Source organism: Salmo salar, chromosome ssa16 (assembly GCF_905237065.1).
Source record: "Salmo salar chromosome ssa16, Ssal_v3.1, whole genome shotgun sequence".
Lineage (NCBI taxonomy): Eukaryota > Metazoa > Chordata > Actinopteri > Salmoniformes > Salmonidae > Salmo > Salmo salar.
This window is the reverse complement of record NC_059457.1, coordinates 88,185,762-88,206,209: the sequence shown is the minus strand read 5'-3', so window position 1 is coordinate 88,206,209 and position 20,448 is coordinate 88,185,762. Positions and strand designations below refer to the sequence as shown.

Below are 20,448 nucleotides of genomic sequence, written 5' to 3'. Positions count from 1 at the left end.
TATTGATATTATTTAAATTACATAGTTATGTTTCAGTGATATATTGGGGGGGACAAATCATATTTTTCCCAGGATGGGGGGGTCGTGTGTCCCCCGTCCCCCCCGGGATTTCCGCCCCTGCATGAACCTACAGGATCGGGTCACCGACTTGATGTTAGTCCCGGATTTATATTTACTATGTTACCTCTAGTCTATGAGACGAGGCTGCACCTTGACCTACATTATGCACATGCAGGTCAAGAGGTGTGTTTTCCCTTCAACATCTGCATGTGGCATAAACTCACCCACCTCACAGCATGAATCTAAAATGGTTGACTTTGGCTGTGAGTGATGGGAAAAAATCATACTAAGGCAATTACTTTAATAATTCAATGGATGTTTTGTTTACAAACTTGATGAGTAAATTGTCTTGTTTAAAAACAAATGTGACTTCTCTATGGGGCCGTCAATGGGAATTGGGCCGTGCTTCAGCTGAACTGCAGTACCGAACATGCCCTCAGCACAGTGGAAAGCATGCTTATAGACTGGAAGCCTGGCCCCTTGATCCAAGAAGGGTGTAATTGCAGACCGCAATTAGGGGTGTTCTCTGATATTGGGTGTTTCATCATATCAAGTTTACACCAATTGATGCTCCCCATTGGTCCGTGGCCGTTTCTTTTGCTTTGGGACAACAGTTGTTGACTACTGTAGCATTGTAGCTAAACATCACCCTAACCCGTTTCCTAACCTTAACCTCAGTCTCCTACCTGCCACGTTAGTTATCATAACCTGCCACGTTAGTTAACCAAACCTGCATGGTAAACAAGTCCCTAACCCTCACCATTTTCCTAACCTTAACCTCAGTCTCCTACCTGCCACGTTAGTTATCCTAACCTACCACTTTAATTATCCTAACCTGCCACGTTAATTATCCTAACCTGCCATTTTAATTATCCTAACCTGTTATGTATGCTATGTGCCTAGTTAAATAATAGTCTCCATCAGTTTCATAACACCGGAACTGACCAATGGCATGTATCATTTTTTATTATATCAGGGAACATCCACATCAAGAAACTGTACAGCAGTTCTCCTACTGGGAGGCGCGGGAAATAGTTTAAAGAGCGATTGGTGCTGAGGAAGCTATGGCAGTGGGTGACCCGCAGCCGGTTGAGATTCATAATGTAATTTACCAGTTGAAGGATACCGATTGTAAAGATTAATTGTACGTGCAGCTGAAAGGTTTTTGGGAGTTCAGGAATGAACATTGGAAGCATTGCAGGCAGTGGTGGAAAAAGTACCCAATTGTCATACTTGACTAAAAGTAAAGATACTTGAGTCCTTTCCTATCAAGGTAAAAGTGAAAGCCACCCAGTAAAATACTACTTGTGTAAAAGTCTAAAAGTATTTCGTTTAACATGTATCAAACGTAAATGTAATTGTTAAAATATACTTAAGTATCAAAAGTAAAAGTATAAATCATTTCAACTTCATTATATTAAGCAAACCAGACAGCACGATGTACGGATGTGATTTGAATAGGACTGTGACTGAAGATGTTCCTCCCTACGAGGCCCATGAGACTGTGTAGGGATGTGATTTGAATAGGACTGTGACTGAAGATGTTCCTCCCTACGAGGCCCATGAGACTGTGTAGGGATGTGATTTGAATAGGACTGTGACTGAAGATGTTCCTCCCTACGAGGCCATGAGACTGTGAAGGGATGTAATTTGAATAGGACTGTGACTGAAGATGTTCCTCCCTACGAGGCCCATGAGACTGTGTAGGGATGTGATTTGAATAGGACTGTGACTGAAGTAGTGGGATGTTATTTATCTATTTTTGTATTTTGTTTTGATGTCGTTGTCCCCCCTCCCTTTATCCACAATGGACATGTATTTGTTTCTACAGTTTACTAACCGTACAGTAGGTGGCGGCAGACACGTTATATTTGTGTAAATGTCAGTATACCAGAGAAGAAGATGACGCTGTTGTATTGTCGTTGTGGGGAACAGGAAGTTCCGGGTAGAAAACGACAGAACTGTGCTGTTATGTCGATAGGGGTTGTGTCCGTTTCAAATGTATTATTGTAGGTATGTAAAAGCACGTTTAAACTTTCTAATGTCGGAAGAAAATATAATATGCTAGGTAACAAATCTGTCAAGGTATTATCACGTTTGGTAAAGGTTTTAATTGTGTTATTTTGGGTTCAAACCGAGGGAGTGAAGAACGTGATTAAAAACGATTTTACAAGTCACGCAGCTTGACTTTGGTCTTGTCTGAACATAAACTCATTTGATAAAGAGTACACTTATTTGAGTTCGTTTTTACATGTTCTTGGTTGTGTGTAAAATGTTTATGAGCTGGTAAATAGCCATCCTGATCTCGCGAGTTTACATACACTGTTTCGTTAATGTAAGCTCGCGATATCAGGATGGTTCGGACGAGGCTTGTTTAATAGCGGCGGCAACGGTTTCGGTCGTCTTTCTAGGAGTTTGCTCGTGGTGAAATGGCCATATGAGGCTGTGTGATGGAGTGTCAAAGTAGAGGGAAGCTAACTGAAGTTATCCATCACCATTTGGAGAGAGAGGCCAACTGCATGGAATGGCGTCGATTAATGCAGATGAATCAGAGCACGTGTCAAACTCATTCCATGGAGGACCAAGTGTCTGCGGGTTTTCTCTCCACCTTTGTACTTGATTAATGAATTAAGTACACTAATTAGAAAGGAACTCCCCTCACCTAATTGTCTAGGTTTTAATTGAAAGGAAAAAACTAAAACCTGCGGAGACTCGGCCCTCAATGGAATGAGTTTGACACCCCTGAAACAATGGAAATGGAGAGAGAGTTTGAGAAGCAACAGCTGTGCTGGAATGCGATCAATGTGGGGGACAGTTCTGATATGGAGCAGGAGGATGAGGGCCTAGAATGTGAATGGTCTGTAGTGGAAAGACATAGGAAGAACAGAGATAATGATACTGGAAGCAGTGGTGCATGTAGTATAGAAACTCTAAAGAGGTCCAAGGTAGGGAGCTAGAGTAATAATGTGTCACAGTGGAAAGTTGGGATGGTGTTTGAGGAGACCACAGGGCCTCATTTACACCCTATCTGATTAACCAAGGCCATAAAGAGAGGTGAAGTTAAACTGGGCCGCATCCGTGTAAATGAGAACTTGTTCTGAACTAGCCTACCTGGTTAAATAAAGGTGAAATAAAAAATTGAAAATGGTAGATTGTTAATATCTTCTGCTAGTCAGGTTCATCAAGGGAAGATTCTTCAATTGGAAAATCATAATGGGACGAAGCTCAGAAGCCGTGCTAAATTGAAGGGAGTAATCTCTGAGGTCCCAATATCTATGTTCATGGATAATATTGTTAAAGAACATGTGAAGGGAGACAGAGTGGTTGAAGCCTAAAGGTTGATCAGTAGGAAAGGGGGTTAAAGAAGTGAAAGCTTATCAGTGCTGTTGAGGTTTGAGAAGGTTTTGTCTGGAAAAATACAGAATAGGATTCCTTGGCTTCAATGTCAGAGAATTTGACCCAGCCTCATCAATGAAATGTATTTATAAAGCCCTTCTTACATCAGCTGATGTCACAGAGTGCTGTACAGAAACCCAGCCTAAAACCCCAAACAGCAAGCAATCTGCATTGCTTGCTGTTTGGTGTTTTAGGCTGAGTTTCTGTGTAGAAGCACAGTGGCTAGGAAAAACACCCTAGAAAGGCCAGAACCTAGGAAGGAACCTTGAGAGGAACCAGGCTATGAGGGGTGGCCAGTCCTCTTCTGGCTGTGCACATTATAGTCATTTAGCAGACGCTCTTATCCAGAGCGACTTACAGTAGTGAATGCATACATTTTCATTTCAATCAAATTTCAAATCAAATTTATTTATTATTTTTTATTTTTTTTATTTATTATTATTTATTTTTTAAATGTAGTAAGAGGACCTACTGTCATACTGATGGAGCTTCCATGGTTGGTCCTGTAGTAAGAGGACCTACTGTCAGACTGATGGAGCTTCCATGGTTGGTCCTGTAGTAAGAGGACCTACTGTCAGACTGATGGAGCTTCCATGGTTGGTGCTGTAGTAAGAGGACCTACTGTCATACTGATGGAGCTTCCATGGTTGGTCCTGTAGTAAGAGGACCTACTGTCAGACTGATGGAGCTTCCATGGTTGGTCCCGTAGTAAGATGACCTACTGTCAGACTGATGGAGCTTCCATGGTTGGTCCCGTAGTAAGATGACCTACTGTCAGACTGATGGAGCTTCCATGGTTGGTCCCGTAGTAAGAGGACCTACTGTCAGACTGATGGAGCTTCCATGGTTGGTCCTGTAGTAAGAGGACCTACTGTCAGACTGATGGAGCTTCCATGGTTGGTCCTGTAGTAAGAGGACCTACTGTGCCCATAAATGTGCTGTGACAAAGGATACTTTAATAGTGAATACAATTTACTTCATAGCATTCTTTGTTAAGCTTATTAACATCTTGGATTGTGTAAAGCAGAAATACCAGGTTTTAAGTTATCATGTAAACTGCAGCAGAGTTGTTGGTGGTAACAGATGTTATTGTTGGCATGGTTTTTGATAAGCTGGATAACCTAAGGGTGGATTGTCTCAGCATGATATAAAGCCCAATGTTTGCAAACACAGAAAGGGATCTATTGATAAAGTTTATTGGGGGGGTGGGGTCGTAGAAGTTAATAGGGATTTCTTGGTTTATTTTCTTAGTACAGAATTAGACAGACATGAACCTTAAACGTTTGTTTGTGGACCACCATGATACCATAGGAGGTCTGCATCAACGGACTTCAGTGCAGGTAGTGCCTCATCAGAGAGAGAACATTTCAGTTGCACTACAGTTTTGAAGCTGAATGTAATGATTATCAGTTCTTTACATGTGTACTAATATTCAGACACATTCAGTTGTTTCTATATTTATCTATAGTTCAGGGTTTTCACACGGGGCTTAAAGTAAATAAATATTAGTGCCTGAAAAAGTCCTTGAATTTGACTTGCCACTGTACGACCCCTGATCATTCTTACTATGGTGTGAATGGGAAATACAATTGTTTTATGTGAGTGAAATAATACAGTGAAGACAAGGTTATTCAGGAAAATAGTACATAGTGCTGCCTAAAACATACTGCAACCTTGTACTAAATGGTTTTTGAGTCATTTATGTGAATCTAGGAAATCTACTATAGATTAAGTGCACTTATGTTGTACAATTTAAAATGTGTACTTTGTTTCTAATGTGAATGAATGTTTTGTCAGGGATTAGCTACCTGATCTACTGAAATGAGTTAATTGAACAAGAAAAAAGATAAAATATTTTTACAAAATAAAGTGCCAGAACTGTCAAGTAAATAACTTTTGTGTCCGTTTGTCTTTATTACTTCAGGCCGACTCAGAATAATTCTGAGGCCGGTAACATCAACAGTGAGGACAAACCCAGCCTGCCTCTCTCCTTCCACACTGAGTCCAAACCTACAGTCACTGGGTTGTGATTGTGACAGTGGAGCCCAGTTTGCACTGCAGGATCCAGAGATGGCATCAGTGAAGCTGGAAGACTGCAGTCAAACACTGGAGCTGAATGTCAACATTAAAGATGAAGAAGAGGAGGAGAAGATCAGGACAACTGTTAATAATGGTAAGAGCTGGTTCTATCTATAAGTTATCTTCATAAATTAGACCTCCATAAATTATGACCCAGTCTACTGCTAGGTTGAATTATGTAATTCTGACATCACACATCCCTGAACCACTCAAGACTTCACAGCGAAGCAACATTTTTTAAAACTTGTAACGCCTGCATATGCCCACACATTGTCTCAAGAACGTTGGAAATGTTTAATACCCTCAATCAGTTAGTTAGGCATACCTCATTTCAAAATAGGCCATGACATCATCACTGTCAATATTGAATTATAATTCTTAATGTTTTACCAGTGAAATGACCAAGCTGCGTCTGCATGCCAATCGTTTGATCTCAATCAATTTCATGGGAATATGCATTTAAATCTTCTTCAATTACTGTTTGGTGAGCAAATTAGAGAAGATGGTATTAAATTATATATACTTCCTGTATTTTGTTTTAATCAAAGCACATTCTGCCTAATGGCGCGCGTTGTTGAGTTTGGGACGATTCAGCAAACCATCCTAAAATCTCGTAAGAAATTAGGTGTTGTTTTTGTTGTAACAGAAATGTTATGCTATGATATTTGGTTATGTGGACTACTAATTAATCACTAGGTGATCGTCCAAGACATTGATATACCTACTAAACAAACACCATTGTGGCGGCTCATCGCTCTTGCAGCACTACACCCCTGCAGTCTGCTGCACCGAACTAGCGATTGATGCTGACCTGGCCTACTCTTTTGCCTCGCGCAACATTTGGTAACGAGAGAACATGTTTGGCTGTTTTTATGAAAATCTGGGGATATTTGGCCAAGGAAACATTTCTGGTTGGTCTCAAGGAATGTCACACAGGGAGACTTTTTAAAAATAACATGTGAAGTAGCAGCTAATGCTCATGGAGATCCTAACAATTATTATTATTATTAACCTTTATTTAACTAGGCAACTCAGTTAACAACAAATTATTATTTACAATGACGGCCTACACCGGCCAAACATGGACGACGCTTGGCCAACTTTGCGCCGCCCTATGGGACTCCCAATCACGGCCAGTTGTGATACAGCCTGGAATCTAACCAGGGTGTCTGTAGTGACGCCTCTAGCACTGAGATGCAGTGCCTTGGACCGCTTCGCCACTCGGAAGCTCATAAGTTTGATGAAATTCCATTATCTTTCAGTCTAATAGGGCTATTTACTTCCTTTTGTTGCTCTTCACCAGCTTCTTGTATGTATATTGTACATAAATATAAACACAACATGCAACAATTTCAACGATTTTACTGAGTTACAGTTCATATAAGGGGCGGCAGGTAGCCTAGTGGTTAGAGCGTTGGGCCAGTAACCGAAAGGTTGCTGGATCGAATCCCTGAGCTGACAAGGTAAAAATCTGTCGTTCTGCCCCTGAACAAGGCAGTTAACCCGCTGTTCCCCGGTAGGCCGTCATTGTCAGTAAGAATTGTTCTTTACTGAGATGCCTAGTTAAATAAAGGTTAAATGTAATTTCAAAAATATATATATATGTATTAAGGACATCAGCCAATTGAAATGAATTAGGCCCTAACCTGCAGATTTCACATGACTGGGCAGGGATGCAGCCATGGGTGGGCCTTGGAAGGCATAGGCCCACCCACTTGGCAGCCAGACCCACCTCAGGTCCTGGGCTGACGTTGTTACACGTAGTCTACGATTGTGAGGCCGGTTGGACGTACTGCCAAATACTCTAATACGACGTTGGAGGCAGCTTATGGTAGAGGAAATAACATTCAATTCTCTGGCAACAGCTCTGGTTGACATTCCTGCAGTCAGCATGCCAATTGCACACTCCCTCAAAACTTGAGTCATCTGTGACATTGTGTTGTGTAACAAAACTGTACATTTTAAAGTGTCCTTTTATTGTCCCCAGCAGAAGGTGCAACTGTGTAATGATTATGCCGTTTAATCAGCTTCTTGATATGCCACACCTGTCAGGTGGATGGATTAACTTGGCAAAGGAGAAATGCTCACTAACAGGGATGTAAACATATTTGTGCACAGAATTTGAGAGAAATAAGCTTTTTGTGTGTGTTGGAAAATTTCATTATTTTTTTTTATTTCAGCTCATGAGACATTTTGCATTTATATATTTTTTTCAGTGTTCTTTTTTTCATTACTGTTCTCTCCATGTTCGGCTGGAATTTAGCCTGAAAAGGATTTTAGAAATATGATTTTGGCCTACGTCTCGTTTTGCGCTGCACAGAGTATCAGATCTCAACAACGATTGGAGAAGTGTTGAACATAACCAGTAGACTACCACATCCTGATGATTTATATCTGATACATATATTTTTAATATTTTTATATATCAAGTTGTAGAAACATCTCAAGGATGATCAATGGAAACAGGATGCACCTGAGCTCAATTCAAAAGTTTGGGGTCACTTAACACCAGTCTCAACGTCAACAGTGAAGAGGCGACTCCGGGATGCTGGCCTTCTAGGCAGTGTTTCAAAAGCCAGTTTTATTGCTTCTTTAGTGAGCACCACAGTTTAAACCTGTGCTAACATAATTGCAAAAGGGTTTTCTAATGATAAACTTGGATTAGCTAACACAACCTAGCCATTGGATCACAGGAGTGATGGTTGCTGATAATGGGCCTCTGTACACCTATGTAGATATTCCATAAAATATCTGCCGTTTCCAGCTACAGTAGTCATTTACAACAATAACAAAGTCTACACTGTATTTCTGATCAATTCAATGTTATTTTAATGGACAAAAAATGTGCTTTACATTCAAAACAAGGACATTTCTATGTGACCCCAAACTTTTGAACAGTAGTGTATATTTAATATGTTTTATATATCAAGTTGTAGAAACATCTCAAGGATGGTCAATGGAAACAGGATGCATCTGAACTCAATTTTGAGTCTCTCGTTTTTCTGTTTTTTTTAGTTTTTTTTATAAATTAGCTAAAATGTATAAACCTGTTTTCGCTTTGTCATTATGGGGTATTGTGTGTAGATTGTTGAGGATATTTTTTAATTTAATTTTAGAATAAGGCTAACAAAATAATAACAAAATGTGGAAAAAGTCAAGGGGTCTGAATACTTTCCGAGGGCACTGTCAGACCCCTTCCCATTTTTCCCATTTTGGTACGTTACAGCCTTAATGTAAAATTTATTACATGTTTTTCCTCGTCAATCTACACACACTAACCCATAATGACAAGGCGAAAACAGGTTTAGAAATTTTCGGACCTCAGACTGGAGTGAAGGTTCACCTTCCAACAGGACACCGACCCTAAGCACACAGCCAAGACAACGTGGAGTGGCTTCGGTACAAGTCTCTGAATGTCATTGAGTGGCCCAGCCAGAGCCCGGACTTGAACCCGATCTAACATCTCTGGAGAGACCTGAAAATAGCTGTGCAGCGACACTCCCCATCCAACCTGGCAGAGCTTGAGAGGATCTGCAGAGAAGAATGGGAGAAACTCCCCAAATACAAGTGTGCCAAGCTTGTAGCTTCATACCCAACAAGACTCAAGGCTGTCATCGCTGCCAAAGGTGCTTCAACTAACTATTGTGTAAAGGGTCTGAATACTTACGTAAATGTAATATTTCAGTTATTTCTAAAAAACAGTTTTTTCCCTTGTCATTATGGGTATTGTGTGTAGATTGATGAGGAAAAAATAACAATTTAATCAATTTTAGAATAAGACTGTAATGTAAGAAAATGTGGAAAAAGTCAAGGGGTCTGAATACTTTTTGAATGCATTGTAGACGTTATTTCATGCTACTAAGACTTGTATGGATGACACCAGTATTGCCAGCATTTGTTTTATTCACTGGGTTATCTGGAGTGCTCAGAGTGTAGACTAAAGAAGTGAAGTAGACAAACTGACAGTGTTTTAAAGTTCTATGAAATGAGTCTGTGTCGTTACTAACCCTTTGTCACGAGAATTTCTATCCCAATGTTCTAACTGAACTATTTTATAACTCCATCTGTATCTTAGAGGTTGTAAGGCTCTAAGTTTTAATAAACAGATGGAGTCCCAGCATACACATGATCAGTTCTTTATTCAGAGAGCTCTGCCCTCTCAAGTTCAGAGCCCATCTTTTATACACACATCAGTCGAGAACCCCACCCCCGCTTTAGGCGGGCTGTATTGTTCCACTGTACACATACATTGTTTATCATATTCTGCAACATGTTTCATAATTTTCTTTATGCCTAACAGTTTCTCTACTCCACGGGTGGGGACAGAATGTCCTGTAAGGGACATCATGTTCTAATTCTATCCTGCCTACGTTGCACACATGATCAACTTATAGTCTTATGTGTCTAATGGATTTCACACACAGTGATACAGTTTCAGTGTGAAATATCTTAGTCATTACTTTAAACATACAAATTCTTCTATCAATCCACCCTTTGACTAAATATTACACACAAGATAAATGTATTTACAATACTGGGTTCTCAATGTCGGGGGTTAGTTCTATCACTACTTCCAGTTATAGCTCTTCATTTTCAAGATTTTCACTATAACCTTCACACGTCAGAACTAAGGAAAGTTTTATCCAATTGCAGATCATCAGGATCGAATTGGTCATCATCGTCCACCAGTCCTGGAGGCATGTATTCTTCATTCCATTGGTCTGAGTTAGGAATTGGTCCATACCTCACCATCTGCTGGGTCACAGCATTCTCCAACTCCTTGTTCACCAAGCCTCGGACACAAGGAATAAAACAACAACCACATAATACGAGCATACCCATACAAACAATAGCAGCCCCCAAGATGGTAGCTACTATGGTTTTCCATTTGCCAAACATTTCATCAAACCACCCTGTCACAGATGTGTTCACCCCTGAGTTCTCAGCCCATTCATCACTTAAAGCAGTCAACCCTGCTAGTGCCTTCGTGACACTTCCATCTGGTGCTGTATTATTTGGAATGAAAGTACAGCAATGAACACCCACCATTCTACATACCCCGCCCTTTTCTGCCAGTAACATATCGAGAGCCAGCCTATTTTGCCAAGTCATGAGGGAGGTGGCGGATAGCTGAGTTGAGATTCCCCTCACCGCATCTCTAGTCTGGTTAACAAATCGTTGTTGATTATAATATATATAATTGATCCAATCCACATTTTTGTTTATCGTCACCCACCAAAAGAACATGGTGGTAAAGCCTTCACCTATTTGATTCATAGCTTTGTATTCAGAAGAACATTTACTTCTTAGCAATGGTGGGGACGTAGTATAATTGGTGTCGGGAGGTGGTGGATCTGGATGTATCAGGAAAATTACCAAGACTATGATGTAGCTCAGGGTCCCCCACATTCCCCAAAACCGCCAAGCCCACCATACATCCCCTGGGGATGCCAATAGCATCCATCTAGACAGGGCTACTCCCATCCTGGTCAAAACTCCTCCTGTGCCTACTTTGGCCTCATATAACTGGCATCTGATGACTAATTCTAACTGGTTGGACCAATAACACCGGGGCACAAGTACCTACCCACCCTTTTGGTAGTATCTGTCAGAAACGTCCTTTGCTGGTACAAGCCCACCATACATCCGTTATAGGGGCTGTGAGGTTCAGAATTTTCTCCTGTGCTTCCGAATCTAAGTCAGTCACATTAACTACCGTTTTACAGCCATTCAAATCACCTACATTCTGCCCCTCTGATTCCTATTTTGTAGGTCACTCGTCCTGGGTCGTTTCTCTTTTAATTCTTAGCAATGGTGGGGACGTAGTATAATTGGTGTCAGGAGGTGGTGGATCTAGATGTATCAGGAAAATTACCAAGACTATGATGCAGCTCAGGGTCCCCCACATTCCCAAAAACCACCAACCCTCTCCTGCCCTTAGTCGATCTGCTAGGATCCACCGCATACCCACACCTCTATGAGTGCACACAGTGATGATGGGTCAGGATAGGGAATCTTCGTTAGGGAGGTAAACCCCGGGCCCTATTGGCACTCGGTTCTGCTCCCTAACTCTGTGTGTTTACACCAGTGTTTGTATGTGTTCCTACCTTTTTTCAGTGGGTAACGTGGACCCAAGTGGCTCTCTCAGCTGTTCTAATGGCAAAGGCGGTTATCAACAAAACCTGGTATGGGCCTTCCCAATGGGGCTGCTTCCAGTCTTTTCTCCTCAGGGACTGGATCCACACCCAGTCTCCTGGTTGGATTGAGTGAATGACCTTCTGTAATTCACCTGTGGGACACAAAAGCTTTGACATACGGGTGGGGTTAACAAATAATCTCATGTGTTCTACTATGGTATGCTCTACTTCTATATTGGCTTATTCTGGTCTCCCCAGTTCGGGCATTCTATATAATCTACTAAACACTTTCTGGAATGGAGACAGTCCATTTTTATCTTGGGTTATCCCAATAGTCATTAATACTATTGATAAGCATTGTACCCAATTTCTACCTGTGCTCATGTGTGTTTTCCTTAACCGTGCTTTAATCGTATCACTCCTGTGTTCAATTAATCCTGCTGATTGGGGGTAATATGAACTGTATTTCTTTTCCTATTTAATGTTCAATTTCTGGCCTATACTATCTTTTACCTGATTAGCAAAAAATGTAATCCATTGTCTAAAGAAATAGATTCTAATAAACCAAATCTAGGGATAACATACAGCATACAGCATGCTTTAGCTACCGTCATCGTGTCTGCCAAGTAAGTTGGGAACGCTTCTACGCATTTAATATATTTATCTATTATTGTTGAACACCACTTCTTTCCCTCACTTCGGGATAGTTCAATGAAGTCCATTTCCAATTGTTGGAATGGATATTCAACCGGGGAATATTCCCCTGGTGGTGCTCTAAGTCTGCCCTGGCGATTGTTCTGCGCACAAATAACTTAACTAGTATGGGCTAGGTGGGACGCTACCGTCCCACCTGCGGGACACAGCCAGTGAAATAGCAGGGCAGCAAATTCAAAACAGCAAAAATATCATAATTCAAATTTCTCAAACATACTACTATTTACACCATTTTAAAGATACACTTCTCCTTAATCGAACCACGTTGTCCGATTTCAAAAAGGCTTTACGGCAAAAGCAAAACATTACATTATGTTAGGACAGTGCCTAAAAAATAAAAGCCACACAGCCATTTTCCAAGCAAGGACAGGCGTCACAAAAACCAGAAATACAGCTAAAATTAAGCACTAACCTTTGATGATCTTCATCAGATGGCACTCATAGGACTTCATGTTACACAATACATGTATGTTTTGCTCGATAAAGTTCATATTTATATCCAAAAACCCCATTTTACATTGGCGCGTAATGTTCAGAAATGCTTTTCCTCCAAAAACTTCCGGTGAATGAGCACATCAATTTATAGAAATACTCATCATAAACGTTGATAAAATATTAAACTGTTCAAAGAATTATAGATAAACATCTCCTTAATGCAACCGCTGTGACAGATTTCAAAAAAAGCTTCATGGGGAAAGCACACTTTGCAATAATTTGAGTACAGCATTCAAAAAACAACATCAGGCAATACAGATACCCGCCATTTTGGAGTCATCTAAAATCATAAATAGCATTATAAATATTCACTTACCTTTGATGATCTTCATCAGAATGCACTCCTAGGAATCCCAGGGCCACAATAAATGTTGTTTTGTTTGATAAAGTCCATCTTTTATGTCCTCTTTGTTAGCGCATTCAGTAAGCTACTCCAAATGTAGGAAGCGTGCCGAAAATTTCACGACGAAAAGTCATAATAAGTTATATTTACGTTCGTAGAAACATGTCAAACGATATATAGCATCAAACTTTAGGGCCTTTTTAACATAAAAGTTCAATAATATTCCAACCGGACGATTCAAATGTCTTCAAAAATGTAATGGAACACAGCTACCCCTCACATGAACGCGCGCAATTGAGGCCATGTCATTCTCTCCATCAGACTCCAGGAGGTATTGTTCGCTATCTGTTCACTGCAAAATCCTGAAACAACATTCTAAAGACTGTTGACATCTAGTGGAAGCCTTAGGAAGTGCAAAATGAGCCCTAAGCCACTGTATACTGAATAGGCCCAGTCTTGAAAAACTACAAACCACTTCCTGGTTTGATTTTTTTCTCAGGTTTTTGCCTGCCATATGAGTTCTGTTATACTCACAGACATCATTCAAACAGTTTTAGAAACATCAGAGTGTTTTCTATCCAAATCTACTAATAATATGCATATCCTACGTTCTGAGCCTGAGTAATAGGCAGTTTAATTTGGGCACCTCATTCATCCAAACTACTCAATACTGCTCCCGGTCCCAGAAAGGTTAACATAAACAAAACATTTTTTTAAAGTAGTTATCCCATAGGCCTCAAAGTATTTCCTAACTTGCTCTACAATCCCCCCTGTTGACACATGGCTCTGCTCATGTGTCAATATTGCTGCATATCTAAACAGTGACTTTGGGAAGATTGGTAAATTATCCTTATGTCAGACATTATCTTGTAGGATTGCCCCTTTCTTATTTCACATGTCCAATTCTTTCTGGGGTGTTAGTTCTTAGCTATCCTGTAACAATTCTCTGTCAATTGTCCTATCTTCTGTAAGATTTATCTGTGCTGCTTTGTATGGTTTTAAAGCTGCTTTCTTTGCTTCCTCATCAGCTTTCTGATTTCCCTGACTGACAACATCTGTTCCTTTAGTATGGGCCTCACACTTACATATTGCTATTTTCTTAGGTAACAATACTGCCTCTAATAGGTCTAGAATCAATTTAGCATGTGTGATGGGTTTCCCTGACGTAGTTACCATGCCTCGATTCTTCCATTGTGCTGCGAATATATATATATATATATGGTATTAAATGCATACGAGCTGTCTGTATAGATAGTAACCTTTTTATCCTTTCCTATTTGGCAGGCTCTGGTCAACACTACTATCTCGGCCTGCTGTACAGAATAATTTCTAGGCAGTGGCTCAGCATCTAAAACCTTAGTTCCTGAAACTACTGCATATCCAGTAGCATTTGTACCATCTGGATTCTTTCATAAAGAATCATCCACAAACATGGTAATTTCTCCGTCTGGCAGAGACAAGTCCATCAGATCGGATCTAAATAATACCACCTCCTCAGTTACTTCAATACAATTGTGTGGTTCCCCATCACTCTCGATAGGCAACAAAGTTGCTGGATTTAGGGTAGTGCATCTCTCGATTGTAACGTTCAGTTGTCCTAACAGGAAAGCTATACACCACAAATATCTCATTAAAAACATATAAAACATTTTTTATTCTAATAATAATAAAACCAAAACGAATGCTAAACATAGCATATGTTTTATCTGTACAAATGAAATCTCTCCTTCGGGAGTCCACTGTATTTTATCTAACAATAACATGGGTTAATCATAAATTAGTCCCATCAATAATTTAATATATGTTGCATAGTGTGGGATCCATTATCTACAGTAATTTGCCATCCCTAAGAACTGCAACATATTTATTTTCATAATTAATTTTAACACTTATAAAATCACTGTTTTTCTATTTCCCTGCCCTGTTGGCTTAAAATATGTCCTAAATACTTAACATAAGTCTACCATAATTAAAACTTATTCTTGGTAACTTTATAATCTTATTCAACAAAAAATATATAATTAAACTATAATATCAATTTTCCAGCCTTGTTGTGTTAAATGTCACCCAAAAATATAATCTACATACAACAACAGCTAACTACCCAAGGGAGAATAAAACTTGGCTAGGTTTCTAAACATTACTTAACCTCTTACATCTAGACGTTCCGCTAGCGGAACACCTGCTCCAATATCCAATGATGGGCGTGGCGCGAAATACAAACTCCTCAAAAGTACAAAAACTTCCATTTTTCAAACATATGACTATTTCACAGCATTTTAAAGACAAGACTCTCCTTTATCTAACCACACTGTCCGATTTCAAAAAGGCTTTACAGCGAAAGCAAAACATTAGATTATGTCAGCAGAGTACCAAGCCAGAAATAATCAGACACCCATTTTTCAAGCTAGCATATAATGTCACAAAAACCCAGAAGACAGATAAATGCAGCACTAACCTTTGATGATCTTCATCAGATGACACACCTAGGACATTATGTTATACAATACATGCATGTTTTGTTCAATCAAGTTCATATTTATATCAAAAAACAGCTTTTTATATTAGCATGTGACGTTCAGAACTAGCATACCCCCCGCAAACTTCCGGAGGAATTTGCTAACATTTTACTAAATTACTCACGATAAACGTTCACAAAAAGCATAACAATTATTTTAAGAATTATAGATACAGAACTCCTCTATGCACTCGATATGTCCGATTTTAAAATAGCTTTTTGGTGAAAGCACATTTTGCAATATTCTAAGTACATAGCCCAGGCATCACGGGCTAGCTATTTAGACACCCGGCAAGTTTAGCACTCACCAATATCAGGTTTACTATTATAAAAGTTTGATTACCTTTTGTTGTCTTCGTCAGAATGCACTCCCAGGACTGCTACTTCAATAACAAATGTTGGTTTGGTCCAAAATAATCCATCGTTATATCCGAATAGCGGCGTTTTGTTCGTGCGTCCCAGACACTATCTGAAATGGTAAATCAGGGTCGCGCGCATGGCGCAATTCGTGACAAAAAAAATCTAAATATTCCATTACCGTACTTCGAAGCATGTCAACCGCTGTTTAAAATCCATTTTTATGCCATTTTTTCTCGTAAAAAAGCGATAATATTCCGACCGGGAATCTCCTTTTAGCTAAACAGAGGAAAGTAAACAGAGCTTTCGGTTGACGCGGGCACGAGCCTGAGTCTCACAGTACTGTAACCAGCCACTACCCAAACGCGCTACTTTGTTTCAGCCAGAGCCTGCAAAGCCACGATTCAGCTTTTTGCCGCCTTCTGAGACCCTATGGCAGCCGTAGGAAGTGTCACGGGACAGCTAAGATCCTCACTCTTCAATAAACAGAGACAAGAAGAACGACACCTTGTCAGACAGGCCACTTCCTGCCTGAAACCTTGTCAGGTTTTTGCCTGCCAAATGAGTTCTGTTATACTCACAGACACCATTCAAACAGTTTTAGAAGTTAAATGATGTAAGACACTTGTATTTTTATGAATGTTTAATATTACGATTTTTGTATTTTGAATTTCGCGCTCTGCAATTTCACCGGAGGTTGTCGTAGGTGTCCCGCTAGCGTTTGGACATGCGCCCAAACAGGTTAACTAGGCAAATAAGAACAAATTATTATTTTCAATGATGGCGTAGGAACAGTGGGTTAACTGCCTTGTTCAGGGGCAGAACGACAGATTTTTACCTTGTCAGCTCGGGGATTTGATCTTGCAACCTTTCGGTTGCTCTAACCACTAGGCTACCTGTCACCCGGTATGGCCTAGAAGAGGACAGGTCACCGCTCTGGGCCTGGTTCCTCTCTAGGTTTCTTCCTAGGTTCCTGCTTTAAAGGGAATTTTTTGTGGCTACTGTGCTTCTACATCTGTATTGCTTGCTCTTTGGGGATTTTATGCTGGGTTTCTGTTAAGCACTTTGTGACAACTACTGATGTAAAAAGGGCTTCATAAAATACATTTGATTGACATGTATATCACACCAACTGACTCGTTCTTCTGATGTTCACACAGGACACCATGTTGAGACATTCTCTACATCCAGAGAGCAACAGCAGGAAGATCAGAGAGCTAAGACGTCTCATCACTGCCCACATTGTGAAGAGATTTTCCCATTTCTATCAAAGCTAAAAATACACCTAAAAATACACACAGGAGAGAAGCCTTACTCCTGCTCTGACTGTGGAAAATGCTTCACAACATCAATTGATCTAAACGTTCATCAGAGAACACACACAGGAGCGAAGCCTTATTCCTGCTCTGACTGTGGAAAATGTTTTAAAACATCAACTCAGCTAAAAGTTCATCAGAAGACTCACACAGGAGAGAAGCCTTTCTTCTGCCCTGACTGTGGAACTAGTTTCTCTCAACTTTCCAACTTAAAATCACATGAACGTATACATACAGGAGAGAAGCCTTACTCCTGCTCTGACTGTGTAAAATATTTCAAAACATCAACTGAGCTAAAAATTCATCAGAGAACACACACAGGAGAGAAGCCATACTCCTGCTCTGACTGTGGAAAATGTTTTAAAACATCAAATGAGCTAAAGGTTCATCAGAGAACACATACAGGAGAGAAGCCTTTCTTCTGCCCTGACTGTGGAACTAGTTTCTCTAAACTTTACCACTTAAAAAGACATGAACGTATTCATACAGGGGAGAAGCCATACTCCTGCTCTGACTGTGGAAAATGTTTTAAAACATCAAATGAGCTAAAAGTTCATCAGAGAACACACACGGGAGAGAAGCCATACTCCTGCTCTGACTGTGGAAAATGCTTCACAACATCAACTGATCTAAAAGTTCATCAGAGAACACACACAGGAGAGAAGCCTTTCTTCTGCCCTGACTGTGGAACTAATTTCTCTCAACTTTCCAACTTAAAATCACATGAACGTATACATACAGGAGAGAAGCCATACTCCTGCTCTGACTGTGTAAAATATTTCAAAACATCAACTGAGCTAAAAGTTCATCAGAGAACACACACAGGAGAGAAGCCATACTCCTGCTCTGACTGTGGAAAATGTTTTAAAACATCAAATGAGCTAAAGGTTCATCAGAGAACACATACAGGAGAGAAGCCTTTCTTCTGCCCTGACTGTGGAACTAGTTTCTCTAAACGTTACCACTTAAAATCACATGAACTAATACATACAGGGGAGAGGCCATACTCCTGCTCTGACTGTGGAAAATGTTTTAAAACATCAAATGAGCTAAAGGTTCATCAGAGAACACACACAGGAGAGAAGCCTTATGTCTGCTCTGACTGTGGAACTAGTTTCTCTCAACTTTCCAACTTAAAATCACATGGACGTATTCATACTGGAGAGAAGCCATACTCCTGCTCTGACTGTGGAAAATGTTTTAAAACATCAAATGAGCTAAAAGTTCATCAGAGAACACACACTGGAGAGAAGCCATACTCCTGCTCTGACTGTGGAAAATACTTCAAAACATCAGCTGAGCTAAAAGCTCATCAGAGAACACACACAGGAGAGAAGCCGTATTCCTGCTCTGACTGTGGAAGATGTTTAAAAACATCAAATGAGCTAAAAGTTCATCAGAGAACACACACAGGAGAGAAGCCTTATGTCTGCTCTGACTGTGGAAAATGCTTCACAACATCAACTCATCTAAAAGTTCATAAGAGAACACACACAGGAGAAAAGCCTTACTCCTGTTCTGACTGTGGAAAATGTTTTAAAACATCAAGTGATCTAAAAGTTCACCAGAGAACACACACAGGAGAGAAGCCTTTCTTCTGCCCTGACTGTGTAAAATGTTTTAAAACATCAACTCATCTAAAAGTTCATAAGAGAACACACACAGGAGAAAAGCCTTACTCCTGTTCTGACTGTGGGGTGAGTTTCTCTCGACTGGATACCTTAAAAACACATCAACATATACATGAGAGAAGCCGTACTCCTACTCTGCCTGTGTAAAATGCTTCAAAACAGCAACTGAGCTAAAAGTTCATCAGAGAACACACGAATGAGAGAAGCCTGCTTATTTTGCTCTGACTTTTGGGTGAGTTTCTCTCACCATAGCTACTTAACACAACAATGTGTACACACAGGGGAGAAGCCTTACTCCTGCTCTGTGGAGTCGTGCGCGTGTAAGTCAAACGTCTAGCCAAAGGCTGCGTGTTTGAATCTCATCAAGGAGGACTTTAGCATTTTAGCTAATTAGCAACTTTGCAACTACTGACTACTTTTTAGCTATGTTAGCATGTTAGCTTAGCATGCAACTACTTAGCATATTAGCTTACCTTTCCCCTAAACCCATTTAACTCTACCTTAAACCCCTCACCCCTAACCTAGCTAACGTTAGCAACAACAAATTGGAATTCGTAACATATCATACATATTACAAGTTCGTAACATATTGTATGAACAACAATCTAAACGCAACAATTTCAAAGACTTACAGTTCGTATAACGAAATCAGTCAATTGAAATTTGAGGTGGCTTATGGTAGAGATATAAATATTGAGTTCTCTGGCAACAGCTCTGGTGCACATTCCTGCAGTCATCATGAGAATTGCACATTCCCATAACTTGAGACATCTGTGACATTGTGTTGTGTAGCCTTTTATTGTCCCCAGCACAAGGTGCACCTGTGTAATGATCATGCTGTTTTATCAGCTTCTTTATATGCCACACCTGTCAGGTGGATAGATTATCTTGACAAAGGCTGAAATGCTCACTAACAGGGATATAAACAAATTTGTGCACAACATTTGAGAGAAATAAGCTTTTTGTGCATATGGAACATTGCTGGAATTTTTTATTTCAGCTCATGAAACCAACATTTTACATGTTTAGTTTATATTTTAGTTCAGTTTTTATTGGTAGGCCAATGTAATGTAACCTAACAAAGTAAATGGAGTGGCACGTATGTTTTTGTAATATATAATACGTTTTGCTCTGAGATCAGGTTGTCCCTCTGCAGTATTCTGTGGGGATGAGCTAGTAGACACTTTTTTTATTGAATCTTTTTATTGAGCTAGGCAAGTCAGTTAAGAACAAATTCTTACTGCCTTGTCAGCTCGGGGATTCGATCTTAGCAACCTTTTGGTTACTGGCCCAACGCTCCAACCACTAGGCTACCTTCCATCCCTAACATGTATCAGATAGAGATGGTGTGATGATCACTTTTCACCATTAGTTTGGAGGGATTATTTTACAACTTGATTTA

At 40.0% G+C, this 20,448-nt stretch overlaps 1 protein-coding gene across 2 annotated transcripts; it reads left to right on the top strand.

Moving 5' to 3' along the window:
• Positions 1 to 1,917: 1,917 nt before the first annotated feature.
• On the top strand, positions 1,918 to 19,790 carry LOC123727742 (oocyte zinc finger protein XlCOF6-like). Of its 2 annotated transcripts, XM_045696750.1 has the most exons (4): positions 1,963 to 2,073; positions 5,381 to 5,629; positions 11,653 to 11,720; positions 17,260 to 17,547. In XM_045696750.1, exons 2-4 carry the CDS (start codon positions 5,527 to 5,529, stop codon positions 17,374 to 17,376), a joined length of 288 nt encoding a protein of 95 aa, XP_045552706.1. In that variant the 5' UTR covers positions 1,963 to 2,073; positions 5,381 to 5,526; the 3' UTR covers positions 17,377 to 17,547. The 2 variants fall into 2 exon arrangements, with proteins under 2 accessions (XP_045552705.1, XP_045552706.1); XM_045696749.1 differs by lacking the exon at positions 11,653 to 11,720 and having other exon boundaries at positions 1,918 to 2,073; positions 17,260 to 19,790.
• Positions 19,791 to 20,448: the final 658 nt, after the last annotated feature.

Bases quoted from the DNA above. Each gene is read 5' to 3' on its own strand.
- LOC123727742 (XM_045696749.1), top strand. From the start codon at position 5,527: ATGGCATCAGTGAAGCTGGAAGACTGCAGTCAAACACTGGAGCTGAAT. The intron at 5,630-17,259 runs GTAAGAGCTGGT...ATGTTCACACAG, and splicing joins CAGGACAACTGTTAATAATG to GACACCATGTTGAGACATTC.